This window comes from Zootoca vivipara, chromosome 5, assembly GCF_963506605.1.
Source record: "Zootoca vivipara chromosome 5, rZooViv1.1, whole genome shotgun sequence".
Classification (NCBI taxonomy): Eukaryota; Metazoa; Chordata; class Lepidosauria; order Squamata; family Lacertidae; genus Zootoca; species Zootoca vivipara.
This window is the reverse complement of record NC_083280.1, coordinates 46721707-46742615: the sequence shown is the minus strand read 5'-3', so window position 1 is coordinate 46742615 and position 20909 is coordinate 46721707. Positions and strand designations below refer to the sequence as shown.

The window sequence follows — 20909 nt, the reverse complement described above, 5'->3', positions numbered from 1 at the left end:
GCTGGATACATCAAAGCAAACTTTTGCTGAGATAAAGCATGAACATTAGCCATTCCTCCTTTCTCCCCAATACACATGTGACTTCAGCCCAGTTCTGAGACATTGCAGGTGTCCCTTCACCCCTAAGCCCATGCATTGTTTCCAATGCCTAATCTGCTCACCTCCATGTGTCCACATTCATTTTGACCCTTTGCCTCAACACCTAAATATATGCCAACTTCCTTTGGGTGTGTAACTAAGGAGCATAAGTATTTAGGCTGAACCTTTACCCAGTGAGAGTGTAGGTTTCGCAGTACACTGCCTTCCCCTGAGTCTCAATCTAAGCTTTCAGACAGTGGCCTGGTTAAGACACTCTATTGCCACCTTCATAAACAATTACTTAATATCCTGGTTAGTTGACCAGCATTAAAGCAGAGTTCCCATTTTGGCTATAGTGGGAAATTCTGGTTTATAACAAACCAGAATCTCCACATGATGCTGGCACACAAAGGGAGAAGAAGAGCGGAAGATGAGGGTGGAGCATGCAGGTCTGATACTTGTTCCTGGTTTCATAAATCAGTTTATAAAACCAACACCTTTGCATCCAAATGGGGCCAGTCCCTCTCCAGCTCACGTAGGCAAAGCAGTTTAGGAGGACAAAGACGTACAGTGACATGGAACATTATGTTTTAATGCTTTTAAAGTTTAATGCCAGCTGTATATTGATCCAGCACCAATGGCAAAATTTCTGTCGGATAAATCAGCCTTATATAACCAATATGCTTAACTCTAATTAATGCACAGCGTAAGCTCTTCTGCCAGACTTAGCTAGGTCACAGCTCCTCACTTTGGGAGGAAGGGCTATCAAAGCCTTTTGCTCCCTCTTTTGCACCATGTGAACTGACCAGTAATGATGTCTGGGTTGGATTCTCCAAGCTTAGACAGTGTAGTTTTAGCAAGCCATTTTTGTGTTTCTAGACAAATAATTGACAAACATTTACCATTTTTTGTAACCTAAGTTAAAACTGCCTGTGTTTTCTGGCTGCTGTATGGAAAATCACATCTGACCTTTGAAGAGTTTGTAAGCCATTTTTACCTTTTCAAACATGAAGCCTTCTTCTATGCTAAGGGGAAGTGGGGAACTTTGGAAGAAACTTGGAAGGGGATATTTTAAAGATCTAACAGCCTATATTACCACACTATGCTTTGCTGCCTGTTTTGTGATTTTTAAATCTCTGTAGAGCAGGCATCCCCAAACTTTGGCCCTCCAGATGTTTTGGACTACAATTCCCATCTTCCCCGACCACTGGTCCTATTAGCCAGGGATCATGGGAGTTGTAGGCCAAAACATCTGGAGGGCCGCAGTTTGGGGATCCCTGCTGTAGAGGCTCTGTCAACAGAGAGTATTTGCTGCAAACCTGAATCTAGGTATTCAGGGAATTTTCCTTTTATTCTTTTAAACAAATTACAATGTTTTACTAAAATACTAGCGGTTTCCAAATTCCGAAGTTTTCTGCTACACATTGCAATGTGTGGCTAAGTTTGGGGCTGTACAAAGAACAACTCCTCAAGGTGATTTTTTTGTTTGCTTGCCTTGAAAAGTCCTGTTGGTGCTGACCTTTAAAGCCCTAAATGGCCTCAGCCCTGTATACCTAAAGGAGCGTATCCACCCAAATCGTATAGCTCGGACACTGAGCTCCAGCAGCGAGGGCCTTCTGGTAGTTCCCACACTACGAGAAGTGAAGCTACAGGGAACCAGGCAGAGGGCCTTCACAGTGGTGGGGTCCGCCCTGTGGAATTACCTCGCATCAAATGTTAAGGAGGTGAGTAATTATATAATACTTAGGCAGCCCTGTATAGGAAAGCTTTTTAAGGTTTAATGTTTTATTGTGTTTTTCTATATGCTGGAAGCCGTCCAGAGTGGCTGGGGCAACACAGTCAGATGGGTGGACTACAAATTATATTTATTTATTTATTTATTTCTGGACCAAACAAAAGTTTCCTTCACTATCTCTAATGTAGTGTTTATTACTGTCCGTGTAGTTAATGCCTGAAGCATTGACATCTACTGAATTGAACTGGAGCACCTAAAATGTACCTAAGAGAGAAATAGAAGCATTTCTGTACTGTGCTTGTTGACCAGAAAGAACAAAATAGAATCTAGAAACGCATATTTATTTATTTATTTGCTGGAAACCAAAATCTCCATCTTGCTTTTAGTAAAGGAGAAAAACAAACCAAGATTAGCCTCCTCATACCAACACTTCCTTCACTGCAAAGTATCTTTTATTTCCTAATGGATTTCCTCCACGTGCACATGTAGTGCAACACAGCCAGGCTTCCAAGGCTGGAGGACAGTTTGCAACGTGAATGCCTAATGAGCCACTCGAGCGCCTTGCTTCACGCAGGCCCCTAATAAACTGCTGGGGTGTGTGCCAGCAGAGTGCCAATTGTAGCAATCTGCAAAATTAAAAATTCATGCAAACACATGTTTTCCCTACCTTTGCTAAACTGAAGCTCTGCATTCTAGCAGCAATTCTACCTAATCACAAAAGTACACATTGCTAATAGACTTCTGGATCCGACGGAAAAATGGGACAGCACTAAATATTTTATCTTCCATTTGTTATTAGGAGCAGCTACATTCTTTTAGGCAGAGGGGGAGCGAGCTGTGAGTTGATTGAAGATGCAGTAAGGATCCCATCAAGAAACCAGTGAGACCCAAGAACAGTATCTCAGGCAAGTTAAAGCTCTTGTCTCCTTGTCTCCTTTGCTCTATGCTCCTGCCTAGGTACTAAGAGTTATTTCTGTTGCTGTTTCTTGGTTTCTTCTGCTCAGAAACAGGTATATTAAAAAACAATAACGCATAGCATAGAATCTAGTTTGGGTGGTTTTTTTTTAAGTAATAAGTGAACCTGTCTTAATTGTTTGAACTGCATATGTTATTTTAAGAGCATAAGACAAGCCTGCTGGATAGTGGCCCATCTTGTCCAGCATCTTGTTGTCACAGGGGTCACCAGATGCCTGTGGAAAGCCTGCAAGCTGGACATGAGCACAAGACATTTTGGCACATTGACTCTCTAAGGGTAGGAGGAGACCAGCAGTGCCTCCTATTTGCCAAGAGGCCACTGTAGAGGCAGCATGGCGGAGTTGGGGGGGGGCGGCTGCTGAGAAGACAGATCTGGCCTTCAGGGAGTGTGCTGCAGCTCCAGCAGCAGGCAATATGTTCCATGGATGCCGGATCTGTTGCCCCTCTGCAACTTGCCGCCTGAGGCAGTTGCCTCACCTTGCCTCATGGGTGGGCTGGCCCTGGTCTAAGAGCACTCTGCTCACCTGTGATTTCCAACAACTGGTATTGAGAGGATGATGCTTCTGATAGTGGAGGTAGAACATTACTATCATGGCTAGTTGTCATTGATAGCCTTTTCCACCAGGAATTTGTCTAATCCTGTTTGAAATCAATCTACATTGGTGGCAATCACTGTCTCCTAGGGGAGCAGGTTCCATAGTTTAACTATTTGCTGCATGAAGAAGTACTTTCTTTTTTCTGTCTTGAATCTTTAAAGATTCTGCTCCATTCAGATTTCTTTAACAACATTATGATACTGGCAGTTTCCAATTCCACTCCCAATTATCCCTAGAATGGAATTTGCCTTTTTACACAGCTGTTGCACACTGGGTTGATCTCTTCACAAAGCTCTCTACTACCACACCAATGTTTTATCACTGCCAGTTCATACCTCATAAGTGTATATGTGAAATTATTATTATTATTTTGCCTTGACATTCTTCACATTGCACTTGCTTATATTGTAGTCCACTTGGCACTTTACTGCCCATTCATTCAATTTGGAGAGGTCCTTCTATTTATTTAAACTTCTGCATCCCACTTTATAAATTCAATAGGTTTTTTAAGCCAGCAGCTCATAAGGCAACTGTATTGCTCAGTCTTGTAAATACCTAGTTTCAGTTGTGATACTAGTTTTCCTTAGCACTAGCTTTATTCAGCAATGGCAGCTTCGGCTGTTCTTGAACAGCCTGGTCATTTGAGCTTGCTCAGACCTCAGTTTGCAGAATGCATGGTGTGCAACTGCAGACCACGGGTTGCATATTGCATTTACAGCAGCATCCCTAGGCCCTTTATCAGTAACCCCAAGCACAAACAATTCCAAGAGGTGGGGTTTCTATTGCCCAACAAACCGCTTAGAGATTTTACTGCAATCAAGCAGCATACAAATTTTGTTAAATAAAAATATCTCTCAAACTCTGCAGGTCCTCGTTTTAGTTCCTGCCAGCTTTGGCAGGAAGGAATTCCTCTCTTTAATGTCAAGTCCCTCCCCTTCCGCTTCATTCAGGGTGCCTGTCCACTTTCTATCTCTCTGTGTGCTGGGATAGGTGGGGTTCTGCACCCACTCTTGAGCAGTTGTAAGAGCAGGATGGGGTGAGGGGGAAAAGCTGCAGCAGGTGGAGATGTGAATATGCCGCTTACAGAGAGGCAGTCCCTCCCCGACATGAAGGCCATAAAGTTAACAGAGCCCATCTGGGCTTGCACCTGGCATCTCTAATTTAAACTCATCTCCTGCACTGATGTAGCTTTATTGTTAAATTCCCAGGGGGCTCATGCCAGCACTGGCAGCGCTCATCTGTTCTTCAGAGAGGCAGGAAACTTTGATGTGAAGCAAATGGAAAAATGCAGAGGATATAGGAAGACTGGAAGGTGCTCCATGAAAATGCTATCTTTTCAAAGCAAGGGATCATATATTTATATAATGCTTATATGCATTTTCTTCTGATATGACCACTATCCCCTCCCCCATTTTTATTTGTTGTGGGAGAGTGCTACATGTGTACAATTTTTGATGCAGTCCCTATGGAACACTTGTGGGACCAAAGGTTGATGGCAGTTTATGCATGGTACTTTGTGACTTTTCTTCTGCTCGATCACTTCCAGTCTGTTAGAATTACAGAATATCCACTCCAATGTCCAGTCCTGAAATTTCCCTTTATCCATTGACAGTGCAAGGGGATACCACATCAAGGGCAGGTGGAAAGCTTGAAAACATTCCAACCAAGAAGCCGTGTTCCACATCAGAACTTCCACTAAAGGAGGTTAGTAGAGTTCATTGTTTCCTTGGGGATTCTTTAAAACAAGCCATACCTCATGTGAAAGCTGACATGGTTATTGTCCTTTTAAATTGTGTTTCCAACCATGCAAATTCAGAATTTGCATTGATGGACAGATTTTACCCAGCCTTAATTTGGTCCTGGAAAGATTTATCCCCAGGTAAGTTGGGTTTTGTTCCTCTCCTGTCCATCTAGGTTCATAGAAAGGTGACCGAGTAGGTCTGAGAATGCAGAACTTCATGCCATTCTAGAGACATTTCTGCTTCTTGGCTTGAACAAGTATAAAACTAGCACTTGTGAGACTGACCATTTCACACAGCATAGTAAAACCAGCCTACACCATCCAAGATGCTTTTGTAGCTATGTCAGTACAGGTTATCCTGGATTTTTACAGGTAACCATTCTTTGGGCTGCTGCTATTGCTATGCCCTAAATGGTGACAATTATCTTGTAATGAAATCTTTGATGAAGTCCCTTTTGGGGATCTGGAGAATTGCATGTTGAACATGTATCTGGGATATCTGGATTAATCAAACTGCAGATCAGTGATTGACCAACTAATCTCAGCATTAGTTCCCTCCTTGCAAATCAGATCAAATATGAATCGCCTACTTTAAAGACACTTTGCACATTTTGGTGCCATAAAATAGCACGTTGTGGCGTATAAAATGAATTGATAGAAGGCAATACAGAATATAAGACTCTCAAGTTTATTATCTGCATTTTCTGTGCCTGTCATTCATGACATATATAATAATCAAGATAAAAAATGGCAATGATTCCAATTAGTAACCTCATTTCTTCAAATGTGGCAGAAACGCAGGGAGTTGGACAGAGCTGCTGCATGTGTACATTTTCCATTGAAGCAGATGCTCCTGGGTACCAGCATCTTTGACTACCTGATACCGCACTTTTTGCTCCATAGGATGCACCTGACCATAGGACATACCTTGTTTTTAGAAGAGGGAAACAAGAAAAAATTTTTTCCTGGTTTTCCTCCTCTAAAAGGCTGGGAGGGGGGCACTGGAGGGGGAGCAGAGGAGGCAGCGGCGGCGGAGGGACCAGACCGACGAAGGGGGCGGGGAGCAGGGAAGGAGCAGCTGCTGCCTGCCCCTCCTTCCCTGCTGCCCATCAAACCTCTCCCCCCTCCACTGCTCATAAAAGCAGGCATTTGAAAGCGGCAGCGGCGAAGGGGGGAGGAAGATGCTTCACGGAGCAGGGAGGGAGGGGCAGGGCTTTCTCTCCGCTCGTCCTTGTCCCTCCACTGCCACCCACCTCTTGCAAGAACAGGCATTGGGAGAGGCGCAGCACCCCGATGCCTGCTCTTGTGAGTGGAGGAGGTAGGGACTTTGCTCCATAAGATGCACAGGGATTTTCCCTTCCTGTTTAGAAGGGGGAAAGTGCATCCCATGGAGTGAAAAATACAGTAGGTGACATGCAGGAGGATACTGGGGCTGGGAACCCTAAGCAAGTTTACTTCTGTTTAGAGCTGATATTTAGGTAAAGAAAATCCAACAGTGAGCCACTGACTAGAAAACAATACAGTTAGAATGAATGATCATCAATAGAATAACCCAGTATTGCAACCTACTTATAGCAAAAAATGCCTTTCATATATAAAAAAGTTGCTAAGCAATAGTAGATTAGGGTCAGTAAATGACACTGGTTAGATGTGTTTATACATATAAATGTTGTAGATCTAGCTCCCAAAATTCATTGGTGAAGTTGCAGCATTCCATTGAAGCACAATGAAGACAATTATATAATCTTTACACAATCAGACATCTGGAAAGGGGCATATTAAGGACTGAAATGATGCTGGTCTCTTTAGACAAGCTGCTTCCTGAGATGACAACCCTAGAGTTGGTATGCAATTCTTCCAGCAAGGAAAAATTGTACATTTTTAGATCACTCAGTCCCACAATGACCCAGTGACATAGATCTCTATGTAAAAAACAGTCAGCTGTATTGACCCTTGTATCATTTCAGAAGGAAGACCAGTGGATGCACACATAACTAATGTCACCGATGGGACTATAGGTGGATACATATTCTTACTATCACTGTACTGGAACCAGCAATCTGGTTAAAAATACATCAGGCTTTGTATCCTGGATGACAACTTGACATGACTGGAAGCTCTGGAGAGTTAGAAGGGTTAAACGGCAATGGAGAAAGCAGTAAGTGATTATACCCAACAACCAACAAAGGTTTTCTGTACAGTGGTGCCTCGCTAGACGGAATTAATTCGTTCCACGGGTCAATTCGTGTAACGAATTCTTCGTCTAGCGAGTCCCGGTTTCCCATAGGAATGCATTGAAACTTAATCAATGCGTTCCTATGGGCTCCGGGGGACTGGCGGCGGGGAAGGCAGGCAGGCGCTTGCTCTCTTGCCTGCCTGCCTTCCCCACCGCCTGTCACACGAAGATCGGAGGGTGCCGCTTGCCGGGGCTTGTCAACCCCGGCAAACAGCGCCCACCGATCTTCGGATCTGTCCCCTGATGCGCTACGGCTCGGAGAAGCAGGCAGGGAGACGGCAACAGCCCGCAGCTTCCCGGACGGTTGCCATCTCCCTGCCTGCTTCCCCGAGCCGAAGCGCATCGGGGGAGGGAGCCAAATTCCTCCCCTTCTTCCCGCTGCTGCCAAGCCAGTCCGAGCCGAAGTGCGGCGCGGCAGGGGGCTTTTCTCCCTCTTGGGGGAATGCAAACGGCGAAAAGCCCCCGCTGCTGACTGCCTTCAGCTGGGGGACTGGCTGGGCGACAGCGGGAAGAAGGTCCTGCCTCCCCCCCATCCCGCCTGACACACAGTGGGGGATCGTAGGGGCGCCGGGCGGGTCTCTTTGCTGTGAGGGGGTGAAGCGACAGCAGCGGCTGAGCGCACCCCGGGCAAAGAGACCCGCTGCCATGGACGCGGGTCTCTTTGCCCGGGGAGGTGTGCTTAGCCTCCGGTCGCCGCCGCCTGTCAGCTGTTGAGTGGCTTTAGGCCGCTCTCCAGAGGCACGCGCGTGCCTCAAGACAGCGGCCTGAAGCCGCTCAGCAGGTGACAGGCGCAGTGGAGGCAGCCCCAGGCGCCCCAGCTTTCTCAGGGAAGGCAAGCGGGGGACACGTAGCCCGCCTGCTTGCCTTCCCCGAGAAGGCAGTCAGCAGCGGGGGCTTTTCGCAGTTTGCGTTCCCCCGAGGGGGAGGCAAATGACGAACAGCCCCTGTAGGTCACTGCCTTCGGCTTGGGGACTGGCTGGGCGACAGCGGGAAGAAGGGGAGGAATTCCTCCCCTTCTTCCCGCTGTCGCCCAGCCAGTCCCCCAGCCAAAGTGCGGTGCGGGAGGTGGCTTTTCATCGTTTTCCTCCCCCTTGGGGGAACGCAAACTGCGAAAAGCCCCCGCTGCTGACTGGCTTGGCGGCGGCGGGATGAAGGGGAGGAATTCCTCCCTTCTTCCCGCTGCCGCCAAGCCAAAGCCGCCTTCCCTCGGCAGCAGCCACCGCTTTGTGCCGGGAGAAGCGGTTCCTCTGCTTCTCCCGCCGTCGCCTGGCACAAAGCCGGTTTCGCTGCCTGGCTTCAGACGGAGGCTGCCAAGGGAAGCAGCTGTGTGCCATGTGGCGGCGGGATAAGCGGCTCCTCCCCTTCTCCAACTGCCGCCTGGCACAAAGCCGACGGGTGTCCATGGCATGGTAGTGGGGGGAGAAGTGGGGGAACGGATCAGTTCCTCCACTTCTCCCCCCTTCTTCCCGCGCTACAGCCCTTTGTGTTCCGCTGGTCTCTGCCGGTTGCCCCTCACCGGCAGAGACCAGCAGAAACGAACTGCAGTGCAGGAAGAAGGAAAAGGAAGATCAGCTGAGAGGCGGTGACAGCTGTCAGCGCCTATCAGCTGATCTTCCTTTGCCTTCTTCCTGTGTTGCAGCTCATTCCCCTTTGCTAGACGAATGCCCCTAGGTTTTGCAATCGGAGGTTTTTATAACCACATTTCGCAAGACGAAGCGGTGGCCATAAAAAATCTCATCATTTTGCGAGGCAACCTCCGATCGCAAAACCTATTCGTATAGCGGAAAATTCGTCTTACAGGGCATTCGTCTAGCGAGGCACCACTGTATTCACCAAGCAGAACTTCAAAAAAAGAAAGACAAATGTTTATGTCCCATCTGTTGCTGTAGAGACAGTGTTCAAGGTGCCTTACAACATTCTGAAAATGCTAAATAAATTAAATAATTAGCAGCACAATAAAAATAAGTACCCTAAAGACAGGGACAGAGACATAGCAGATAAGAGCTGCCTAAAATGCAAGGGTTAGGAAACAAGACCTTATCACTTACCATGCATTTTAAGCCCCCTACCATGCACTGAATAGACACTGGGGTCTATGCTATTCGCCCCACCCCTCATGTTGTTTGGGTCAACTAGCTCTGCCGCCCGTGCATTGAGGATGAACTTGCACAGAAGTGAATCAAACATGCTTAGAAGTCTCTGCCTGTAGGCTTCCATGTGTCCTGGAGCTTGTGCAAGAATCTAGGACATGGGGAAACCTATGCATACCCTCATGTGACAAGTTTACCTGCTGGTGCCCCTTCTCAACTCGTGGCATCCAGTGGAACTAGTTAGCTTGCGTGACATCCAAAGGGGTGGGAAGAGACTGTCATGGCTCGCTGGCCCCCTGAATATGTGGAGCCCCTTTAATGTAATCACTTGCACTGTCATATACAGCGAAGGTGTCGTTCCATGTGAAATGGCGGCCCCTTGTCCCTTGCTTCTTAACCCCACCTCCCACATACTGAGATGCAGCGGCGTGGTGAGCTGCCGCGACACCCAGCAGCAAATTGCCATGCACCTGGGGGGGGGGTGTCGCTACATAACGACGCATTTGTGCTACGTAGAGGGGGATCGTGCCCCCCCACCGCGACTTCTAAATGGAGCCTAAACGGAGTGTCCAGGCTCCAGGTAGATAGCCTACTGCCGCGCCGTGCCGAGCGGGCTTTTTATCGGGAGGCTGGTGGGGCTCGCCTTGGGAGTCGCTGGGTGGGGCGCTGACTGTCACTCGCCCTATGCCCCCTAGCTCCGCCCCTGCTGAGGTGTCCTGTTCTCATACCGCTTCTCCAAAGGGGAGTTTTGCAAAGGTGCCTGCCCACCTTGGAGGTATCACCATTCTGATTTGGACAAGGTATTTCCTATCCTGCTGCGCAGCACATGTGACTGGAATAAGAACTGAGTGGAAGTAGTTACGCTGAGAAAAGCCTCAGAAGTTAGGCGAGAATGTGCTTCATCCTATTTCCCCAGTTTGAGAGGATGCTGCGTGAAACTCATCCATTCTGAGCACACACGGCTCTGTAGACAGTTATGCCCACAACACACATCTTGATTTCTCGCATCCACACCTTGTAGGAATGTCCTGTCCTCCCTCCCCCCTTTCCCCTCAAGCCATAAGCCTTAAAACGTCTTTGAAATCCAGGTTCTGAAAGTTCATCTTCAGGCAGATTTTCTGTAAATCACAGAGGAGCAGCAACATACCTTTTAAACTTGTAGATTAAAAAAACGGCCAAGCCCACGAAGACCACCGACAGCAGCATCAACATGGCTGAACTGCTGTGCCCGGCACCAGAGTCGACAAGAGGTGCTGGGGAATGAAAGAGCAACATGTTATGTGGAGAAGTCTTTAACTGCAGGGGGGGGGAGTAAGAGGAGACAAGCCATTCTCTTTCCTTTACTGCCTCTTCTTGTTTACTAGCACAGGCATGTGGCACATGCTGTGTGAGAAAAGACAACTCACATGGACAAGAGAAAAAAAATGACACCCCCCCTTTAACACAAAGCTATAATTTCTACACCAACATAATAAAAATGGAAGCTGCAGGCTGTGTGCAGACAAGCAGAGGGGAGAAGCCCTGCTCCACCTCACTGCTTCAGTCTGCTTTAGCCTCAGCCTTTTTCATGGGTTTTGTTTAACAGTAAACCAATAAAAGCAAGCGGGAGGAGGCAGGGTTCAATCTCTTTTGAAGCTTGTGGCTTTGAATTTTGATTGGGGAAGGTGGATGCAAACACTAATAATAAATTCATTCATAATTCACCCACTGAATTAGTGTACATAGACTCAACAGCTTAATTTGCACATAACACTGAGCCGAAGTATGGCATAGCATGAGTAAGCAAACATGCAGGGTTTTTTTTTAATGCTTGTAAAGGTAAAGGACCCCTGGATGGTTAAGTCCAGTCAAAGGCGACTAAGGGGTTGTGGCACTCTTCTCACTTTCAGGCCGAGGGACAGCTTTCGGGGTCACGTGGCCAGCATGACTAAACTGCTTCTGGAGCAATGGAACACTGTGACAGAAGCCAGAGTGCACGAAAACGCCGTTTACCTTCCTACCACAGTGGTACCTATTTATCTACGTGCACTGATGTGCTTTCGAACTGCTTGGTTGGCAGAAGCTGGGACAGAGCAACGGGAACTCACCCCATTGCTAGGATTCGAACCACTGACCTTCTGATCAGCAAGCTCAAGAGACTCAGTGGTTTAGACCACAGCGCCACCCATGTCCCATTTTATGCTTGTATATTCCACCTTTCATCTAAGGAACTCAAGGAACACCATATTATCCTCACAACAATCCATTGAGATAGGTTAGGCCAGGCATCCCCAATCTGTGGCCCACCAGATGTTTTGGCCTACAACTCCCATGATCCCTAGCTAAGAGGACCAGTGGTCAGGGATGATGGGAATTGTAGTCCAAAACATCTGGAGGGCCGAAGTTTTGGGATGCCTGGGTTAGGCTAAGAGATGGTGACTAGCCCATAGATGATTGGGGTTATGAACTCTGTTCTCCCAAATTCCAGTCAAACACCTAACCATTACACCACACAGTTGCTGTGCTCCTCCTTCAGTCCAGCTGATCCATTGCCGCCCAAGACTAAGCCAATATTTGGCTTAGCATTACGTGTGAACCCAGAGTCATGGTTGGTCTAACAGACCAGTGAACCAGGAACAAACCTTGGTTACAATTCATACTTTGCCTGGAGCAACACAAACCATGAGCCTGGATTCAAACACAATGTGAAGCCAAACCATGGTTTAGCCCTGAGTAGCACAGCAGCAGCAGGACTGGGGGAGGAGTGCAGCAGCTGCAATCTTTGCTCTGGAAACCTACACATTTGCTCATTCACACTAAACCATGGTTTGGTTTGGTTTAATGTGGTGTGTGGAGTGAGAACAGGAGTGACCAGCATGCACTGCTAATTCCCCACAATGTTCAGAACATCACATGTGACTGCCACATTTAAATTAACCACAGTGCCAAAATTCACGCTAACCCAATTGGGTATGTGATTCTGGAAATTTTTGCTCAGGTCAGAATAATTAAAAAAGAGATTCTGCAGATCAGACTCCAGGACAGTTTTTTCAGTCGTAATCTGAAATGCACTTACCTCAGAGCAAGTCCCATTGAACTCAATAGGACTTGCTACTGACTAGTCAGGCATTAACTCTGTTAATGTTGTACTCCCAATGAAACTCTGATTGATTGTTGTGCGAATAAATGACCGAATCATCAGACCAAACAGCTTTCTCTTTGATGAGCCTCTTTGTTATTTGGATCAATTATATTGATTGTTTCTTGCAAATCTTTTATGTAATTGTCGTTCACCAACCAGAGCAAAACAAAAAACAAAACAAAAACACCTTGGGGTTTGTTTTTGCTTGTTCTTAGGGGGCAGCGAGCAGTTAACATTTTTCAAGTGGCTCTCTACTGTGGCTAGTGCTTAAGGGTCAGGGTGGTCAGGTAAAACAAAAGTAGCATCTCCAGGGGGCAATACAACAATGTACACCTGTGCACCTTACCATCAGCAAGCATATACCAATATTGCAAACTTGGAAGGGAACTCAGAGAGAACTGATAAGATATCTTACTGGATTATAAAGGAAATTGCCCTCCGCTTGTTTTTGGCCTTGTTTTTGTTTTGAACCAAGACATATCAAAAACTTCTCTAGCTAGAACTCTGGGAGTGATCTTCAAGTGTGGTGTCAAGGTCCATAGTCAGAAGGCAAACAATTACAAAGTTTCTTTGGCTTTCTTCCTAGTAGACCTAAGGCTAACTGCAAAGAGTTGCATTCTGTAGGGTTCCTTGCCGGCTTACCTAACGTTAGTTGAGTGACATACACAATGACTTCCACACCAGGCTTCAGCTCAAATTGGACCAGGTTCTGATTCAAAGCATTGAAGAGGATTTCAACAGCCTGAGGAAACAATGAATTATCCATAAACAATAGCACTTTGGAAACTACAGGAAGAGTCTCCACAGACACTTCCAATATACCAATGGAAAAGTCATCCTTTCATTGTCAGACCTTGCATAGCAAAAAGAGCACATAGTACCTTTTTTAAAGGGGGGAAATCCTCAACCAGCCCATGGATGACAGAGCATATTCTGTGGAGATGGAACTGACTGTCATGGAGCAAAAACCCAGGACAAAAATAGCTGGAAACCTTACCTGAGTCATTCCACACTGCGACATGTTGCTACAAATCCAATTTGTTTTTAAATTACTCCTACCATACAATTCCCACCCCCACACAGAAATGTTTTCATAACCCCTAAGTTACTCATATTGGGCACAGCTAGGTATTAAAGTGGCATCTTGAAGGGTGAGAAGCAGAAAATTTTCTGCTGGTTTAGTTTTGAATCATATGAAGTATAACACAAAACTCTCAGCATCCTTACAGCCAGGGCCTTTTTTTCCAGGCGGAACTAGCAGAAGCTCAGTTCCGGCACCTCTCAGGTGGGTGCCATTGCCATTATGAGAGAACAAGAGAGGCATTCATGGTGAGTTCCGGCATCTCTTTTTCTAGAAAAATAGAACTGCTTGAAGTTCCCTTTTTGCAAGGGTTCTCTGCCTCCTTTCCAACTGAAGTCCCTACACCTCATTCCACAGTGTTTAGGCTGGTTCCTCAACCCTCTCTGGGCAGAATTGTTGGGAGTGTCTAAGGGACTGTAGAGGGAAGAAAGGGATGGGGAATTTGAAATTTCCCTTTTGCAAGCTTCCTTCCCCTTGGGACTGTTATGACTGTTAGGGTCCAAGCCAATGTTGTTACCCTTTAACACTCATGACATACATCCAATTTCCATGCAGAAACTTCTTTCCATATTCAGATTGCCATTGCTGACTTGCAGGGGGGAAAACTGTCTTGTAACCTTTCAAGGCAAGATCTACATTTATAAGGGAAATAAATAGCCTTTCAAAGTTCAAAGCTTAGCATCTGAAGAGTCTACATTCTAAATATTTAGTTAACAATGCTGCCCAATGCAACTCGGCCATGTAGGTTCCTTATTAAACCTCACAATCTTGATAGTCTCAAGCCAAGTAACTAACTTAACTCCATCTGGGTATATGGAAACATACTGAACATTTGCAAGTTCTGAAATGACTTGGCGAGATAAAAGGGATCCTGATCAGTGTGCAGAAGTTAAATAAGAACTGGTGCAGTGTAGAGGTTAAAGACAGAAATCTCATCTGATGATGGAAGTTGAGGGATGATGGGAGTTGTAGTCCAACAACATCTGGGGACCCACAGGTTGAGAACTGCTGCAATTGATCTCAAGACAAAGTGCATGCACACTATATGAACGACAATGCCCGTCAACATGGGGGGGGGAATGACTTCCTCAAATAATTAATTGGGGGGGGCGAAGGCACCTAGGCCTCTAGGAGTTGGCTGCTATGCCTAGGGCAATTCAATAAAGCAAAATATATTTTTTTTCTTGTTTTCCTCCTATAAAAACTAGGTGTGTCCTATGGTCAGGTGCTTCTTATGGAGCGAAAAATACGGTATTTAGTAAAAAGTGCTGCCCAGTGCAACTCGGCCTATGTAGTTTCCTTATTAAACCTCACAATCTTGATAGCCTCAAAGCAAGTAACTAACTCCATCTTGGTGTATTAAAACATATTGAACATTTGCAAGTTCTGATGTGACTTGGCATGATAAAAGGGATCCTGATCAGTGTGCTCAAGTCAAATAAGAACTGGTGCAGTGTAGAGGTTAAAGACAGAAATCTCATCTGTGCTGTAAACACACTGAGAGAAATAACAATAACAGGGTTGGTGTAATGAATTAAAAACTATTGTATGTGAATTAGGGCTGAACAAAATGTTCCCACCCACTTTCAATTCTCTACCAGCTTTTCAAGCAAAAAACTAAGTGGTCATTTTGGTGGCAATTTTGTCCTCCTGAAGCCCTGTGCACTATTCGCTCCATGCAACACTTGATAAGAATATCCCCAGGTCTCAGGCAAGGGAGGGACAAATGAGAGTTTTGCTGCTGTTTCATCCAGTTTGCATTGGGGGGGGGGAATCATTTAAAAAAAAAAGGCAAAATGGCCGCAGCAGTTTCTGCTTCTACTGTAAGGGACATTGGACACCTCCAAGCCCTTAAAAATAAAAATAAATCACCCACCTCCACTGAAAAGGTGCTCATTTTGCCCCCCGATTTTGCACAATAAGTTTTCGCCTGGAAAATTTCAGCAATACGGTGAACATTGAAAATCACTCTGGAAATGCTAAGGACTATTCCTGGTTATTGAGCTGACATCCACAGGCTATTTGGCAGGCCATCAACAAGAGTAACTGGATTTTGCTGGAAAGTCTTTTTATACTTCCTGCTCCCCACAAGGCCTCCAGAAGTGATACCGCTGATTTAATCACTAGTTAATTTCTGCATGGAAGCTTAAGCAAGCTTGTGCTATTGTTCATGACTCTAATCTCACCTTAATATCACAATTGCTATTCATCACTGTAATTACCTATTTATTTAAGTAAATGGCTATTGAAACTTCCAGGTACAGTTTGTATGCAATATCCTAGCTGGGTTTATGGCTGAATACACTCTCAATAGGGAGCTGTAACCAATCCTGCGTGTCTGAAAAATGTAATTGCATGATACGTGTGTTTTCAAACATGGGTGTGGATCATTCATTATGTGGCATTAGGTGTCTCCCCCTCAAGTCGCTTCTATGATTTCAATATAGGGAGGAAAAAAACAGCTCAACAAGGACTCAACATGCTCAGTAGGCACAGAGTTCTGGAGTAGAGGGGATGGGTTGGAGTGTTAGGAACCCAGAACAAGTGCACACTCTGCTGCAACAATTTGTTGCGGGGTCCCACGGGTAGAATTATGGTATTCATTTATTCATTTAAAATATTTATATGCCACCCCATGATTATGTTCACAGAGTGATTGAGACAAAGATATAAACAGATTGAAATACATGAGTTAATCAATAAAACATTGAAAAACCCTCAATTGAAAGGGTTTTAAACTAATGGCAAATCAAAAGGTCTGTGGCAATAATAATAATAAAAGGTCTTCCTTCACCTGGCACCAAAATGACTTCAAGGAAGGTACCAGGTGAGTCTCTCTGGAGAAAGTGTTGCATAGCAAGGGGGCCATCATTGAAAAGGCCCCCTTGCCAGAAGCCACCCACTATACCTCACCTGGCTGGGTACCTGGAAAAGGATATTTTAAGTTCCAGGTAAGTGCATGTAGCAACGGGCAGACAGGAGACAGATACCCTGACTGAAAGCTATGAAGGATTTTCGAGGTCAAAACTGACACTTTGAATTGAGCCCAGAAATAGCCTGGCAAAGTCGCTGGCATGATATTCTTGTACTGTCTTGTAGCCTGAAAGTTGGGTGGGTAAACTGCTGTTAGAGTGACCAAATGCAAAGCGCTTTGTAGAAGGGCACATTTTGTCAGATCGAAAGTTATTGTACAGAGATTAGAAAAGCTGCATCTGCTGAAATTCTATATTCTAAACACCTATTAAAAATACAATGTCCTCCACTGAATCTGGTTCCTCTAATTATAGTAATTGCCTGGTACTGACAGATAATATTGATAGAGTGAGCATGCCAGAAATCTGTAGGAACAGTGAAAATCAATGGGAAGCAGTTCTCCTTGGATATCAAATGTATCGGAAGGACGAAGGAGCTGCATAAGGCGTGAAGCCCAATATATTTATATATATGGGTGACACCAAAATGCTAAAAGAATCCAGCAAGGCAGCTTAAGTAACAGGTGATTACAGCTACCTTCATGCTGACTGGGTAAGTGTTAAAGACAATATTGCAAGGTCCTAATGCTTCCCTTTAAAGCTCTAAATGGTTTCGAGCTCAAATACCCCTAAGTGGCTGGCCATATGGGCAAAGCAGCAGAACGGAGTTGCTGAAGTTCACCAAGAGGGAAGGGCGATGAGCAAGGCAAGGGAGATGCCTGCATAGTGTAGGTTCACCATGGGGAGTGATTTATTGGCTCTGGCATTGTACCCTCACAGCACCAACATCCCAGCTGCCTTGTCTGGGTAACTGGGTTTCTGTGCTGGTTCTAATAGGCCAGGCTGATGGTTGGAGATATATTATGAAGCACGTGCCACCTGGTCAAGAACACTTCTGTACACTGGCCAGTAGAAGAGGTCCCATATTTTATTTTCCTTGGAAAGGTAGCAGGGAGGCAAATTAATCCCAGGACAGGCTAGAAGAACATACTTCTACTACTGTATTTTATTCTGGCACAACTAGTTTAGTCATACCCATTGTTCAATGCTCCATAAGGATTAAAATGTTTCTAATGAAGAAATAATAAATAAAATGCATATATCTAATAAAGAGCTGTGCCTTAGGAAAGTTAGTCACACAGCTGCCTAGGAGAGAGGTACATCTTTGTTTCCTTGTAAGTGTGGTTGCAATTGGATACAATAGGTAGGACTTGTCCAATTGCTTGGAATCAGTGGCCCCAACCCTATTGAATTCAGCATATAGGCAAGTAGAAAACTGCCATGTCCATCCACCTCTTACTAAATTTCAATATCATTAAAAAAAAAAGTTCAAAGGTAGCTGAACAATGTCAATAGGAGGTGAAATCCAATCAGACAACTCTGAAGCTTCAAATGATATATGCCTACAAGTTCAACAAAGTACTCCATGAGAGGAATTCAACATAGCCCTGTAAACCTCTGATGAAGGGTGGGATATGAATTTAATAAATAAGAAGAAGATAAATAATAGCACTAAGAAGGCTGTTCCATCCGCGCAAGCATTTCAACTGATAGAATTATCTCCACTCTCTTCCTCCACATGTCATTTCTCCCAATCCCCTGGGCCAATCTGGAGAGAGACAGGGGGCCCGCAAGGGAAGGAGAGCGGCTGAAAAGCCCCATTGTACTTGCAGAAGACCTCACACTTGCTTTTGCCAGCAGAACTCATTAGTTGAATCTGGTAGAGGCAGATTTAGGGAAGCATGACTGGTTCGGTCGCACTGGGCATGGAGCCTTGGGGGGGGGGGTCGCAACTAGGAGGTACAATGGAAGGCAAGAGGTGGGAAGGGGATTTTGGTGCTGCTGAAATTGGAGGCCCCAAGGCCCACCACTGAATCTGGTCCCATATTTCATCCTCTATTTAAATCTCTAAAACAGTCAATTCCTAGGACATTGCGCAGAGATCAATATTTACAACAACTTGAGGAAATCAGCATTAGTGTGGTAATTTGCCACAAACCAGTCTTAATAGCTGGAATGCATGAAAAATGAGAAGGACTCTCCTTACCAGCTCCAGGTCACCTTCACTGCCTTTCCTTCTCTCAGAGGTGTTTTGATGGGGCAGGATGAAAAGCTCTGCAGAGGTGGGCAAACCATGGAACACGGCCACCAAAACTTGCTCTTCAGGGATGCCAGTCACCTAAAGAAGAGGACCAGAAGGAGGATGAGTAGTAATCATAAGGGTACTCTTTGTTCAACTTCTTGTATGAGTTCTAATATTAAAAGAGAAGATGAGAAAGCATTGGGTTCTTCTATACATGATATACCAAGACAAAGCCATATTTCTCAACAACCCCATAAAAATGAAAGTTGTGGTCATATCCTGCTACTGAGAAGATAGGTAAGAATATACTGGTAGACCTTGGATGATATGAAGTACATCAGCAAGATGTTCTGACACCCTAAATTATACTGCCGAAATGTAAAAGTGGTGTGGAGGGAGAGAGACAGTTGCTCCATTCAAGTATAGCACTCAAAATACATTCCTAACCTGAGATTTGAAACAGCAATCATGCATGATAACGTTCAAGAATCCAAAAAAAATCAGCTGCATTATTATAGAGTATATACATTTTTGGATGCCAGCTTTTTGCTGTTTGATCCTAAATAGGCTGCACAGTATGTTGTCCTAAAGGTAACATAAATGCAACATCAATACTAATAGTGTAGTATACAATTTATTGTATATTTCAATTGCATAAATAGTAATCAAGCCACATTATTTTCCCCCAGCTATATATAGCTGCTTAATAAAACTTCAAATGCAAAAAGCAGGTGTGATTGGACTAGGTAAAGGGGCCCCTGACCATCAGGTCCAGTCGTGTCCGACTCTGGGGTTGCGGCGCTCATCTCGCTCTATAGGCCAAGGGAGCCGGCGTTTGTCCGCAGACAGCTTCCGGGTCATGTGGCCAGCATGACAAAGCTGCTTCTGGCGAACCAGAGCAGCACACGGAAACGCCGTTTACCTTCCTGCCGGAGCGGTCCCTATTTATCTATTGTACTTTGATGCTTACGAACTGCTAGGTGGGCAGGAGCTGGGACCGAGCAACGGGAGCTCACCCCGTTGCAGGGATTCGAACCGCCGACCTTCTGATCAGCAAGCCCTAGACTCTGTGGTTTAAGCCACAGCGCCACCTGGGCTAGAATAGATCAAAAGTTTTCTTGGAAGCTGGCATATTCAAATAATGTACAGTACACGCTTGCAGTGTACATCTTGTTTGCAAGATGCTGAAAATGAAGCTTGCTTGCTTGCTTGCTTGCTTGCTTGCTTGCTTGCTTGCTTATTTATTTATTTATTTATTTATTTATTTATTTATTTATTATCTCTGAGCAACAGGAATGCATTTGATCAAAGGGAGCAGAATCATCATTAAATCACACTGAGAAAGTTTTTCAACAGTGGGGATAACAAGCAGGCAAGAAACCTGCAAATTTTCACACTTTGTTTATCGAGTGCGAAAACTCAGTATGCCGAGCAAATCTTAAAAGGCAACATGAACATAAGCCATCTGCAATGAAAAAGAACAAATAATAATAAAAAGAAATTTGAGACAAAATAACTGAGTGCCTTAATGGTCTGGAGCTTTCCCGGATCCAATTTTACAGTCTTCCTATCTTTATATCATTCTTATCTCCTAATGTCACAAGGTGAGTGTTGATGCTTATATAGCCAAAACAGTGCTACCCACATACAGGACAGATGTATCAGCAGGCTCAGGAGACCCCTTAAGTTTACAAAAGTATGCAATATATTTTAAAAAGGAAAAAAAAGTGGGCAAATGCCCTTCCAAAAGAGAAAAGCAGATTGTGCATATGTGTGCAACTCTCACACAGTGCAACTCAATTATTGTTTCTCAAATGAAAGCAACAGGGCATGGTTCTAGAAATGAATAAAAATATGGAATCCAAAGAATAGTCTCTCTTAAGCTGATTAGTCATTGTAGCCCAGGAATCTAAAAAGATGTTGATCTCGAAGAAGTGAAATATGAAGTGCAATGGTCATGGACAACCATATACTTACTGGAATCATGAGAAATTCCTAAATCTATATACAGTAATGACAATAATAATGATCTCACACCCCAGTTGCTGGGTGGGTGGATGAGATTAAAGACTGCAAAACATTTGTTATGATAGGAAGAGGATGAACAAACTGAATTCAGTTGCATTTCCTTGAAGGGTTTTGCTGGTGTTCTGGAAAATGTTGGAAAATATTTACATAGATATTCTATGTAGTCCTATTAT

At 44.9% G+C, this 20909-nt stretch overlaps 1 protein-coding gene across 1 annotated transcript in view; it reads right to left on the bottom strand.

Moving 5' to 3' along the window:
* SORCS3 (sortilin related VPS10 domain containing receptor 3) overlaps positions 1–20909 on the bottom strand; it is a 420615-nt gene that overhangs the window by 9157 nt on the left and 390549 nt on the right. The window contains exons 23-25 of the mRNA XM_035133724.2: positions 18673–18804; positions 13215–13314; positions 10599–10704 (exon numbers count right to left, since the gene is read on the bottom strand). Coding sequence (XP_034989615.2) covers positions 10599–10704; positions 13215–13314; positions 18673–18804 — 338 coding nt within the window. The remainder of the gene's footprint in view (positions 1–10598; positions 10705–13214; positions 13315–18672; positions 18805–20909) is intronic.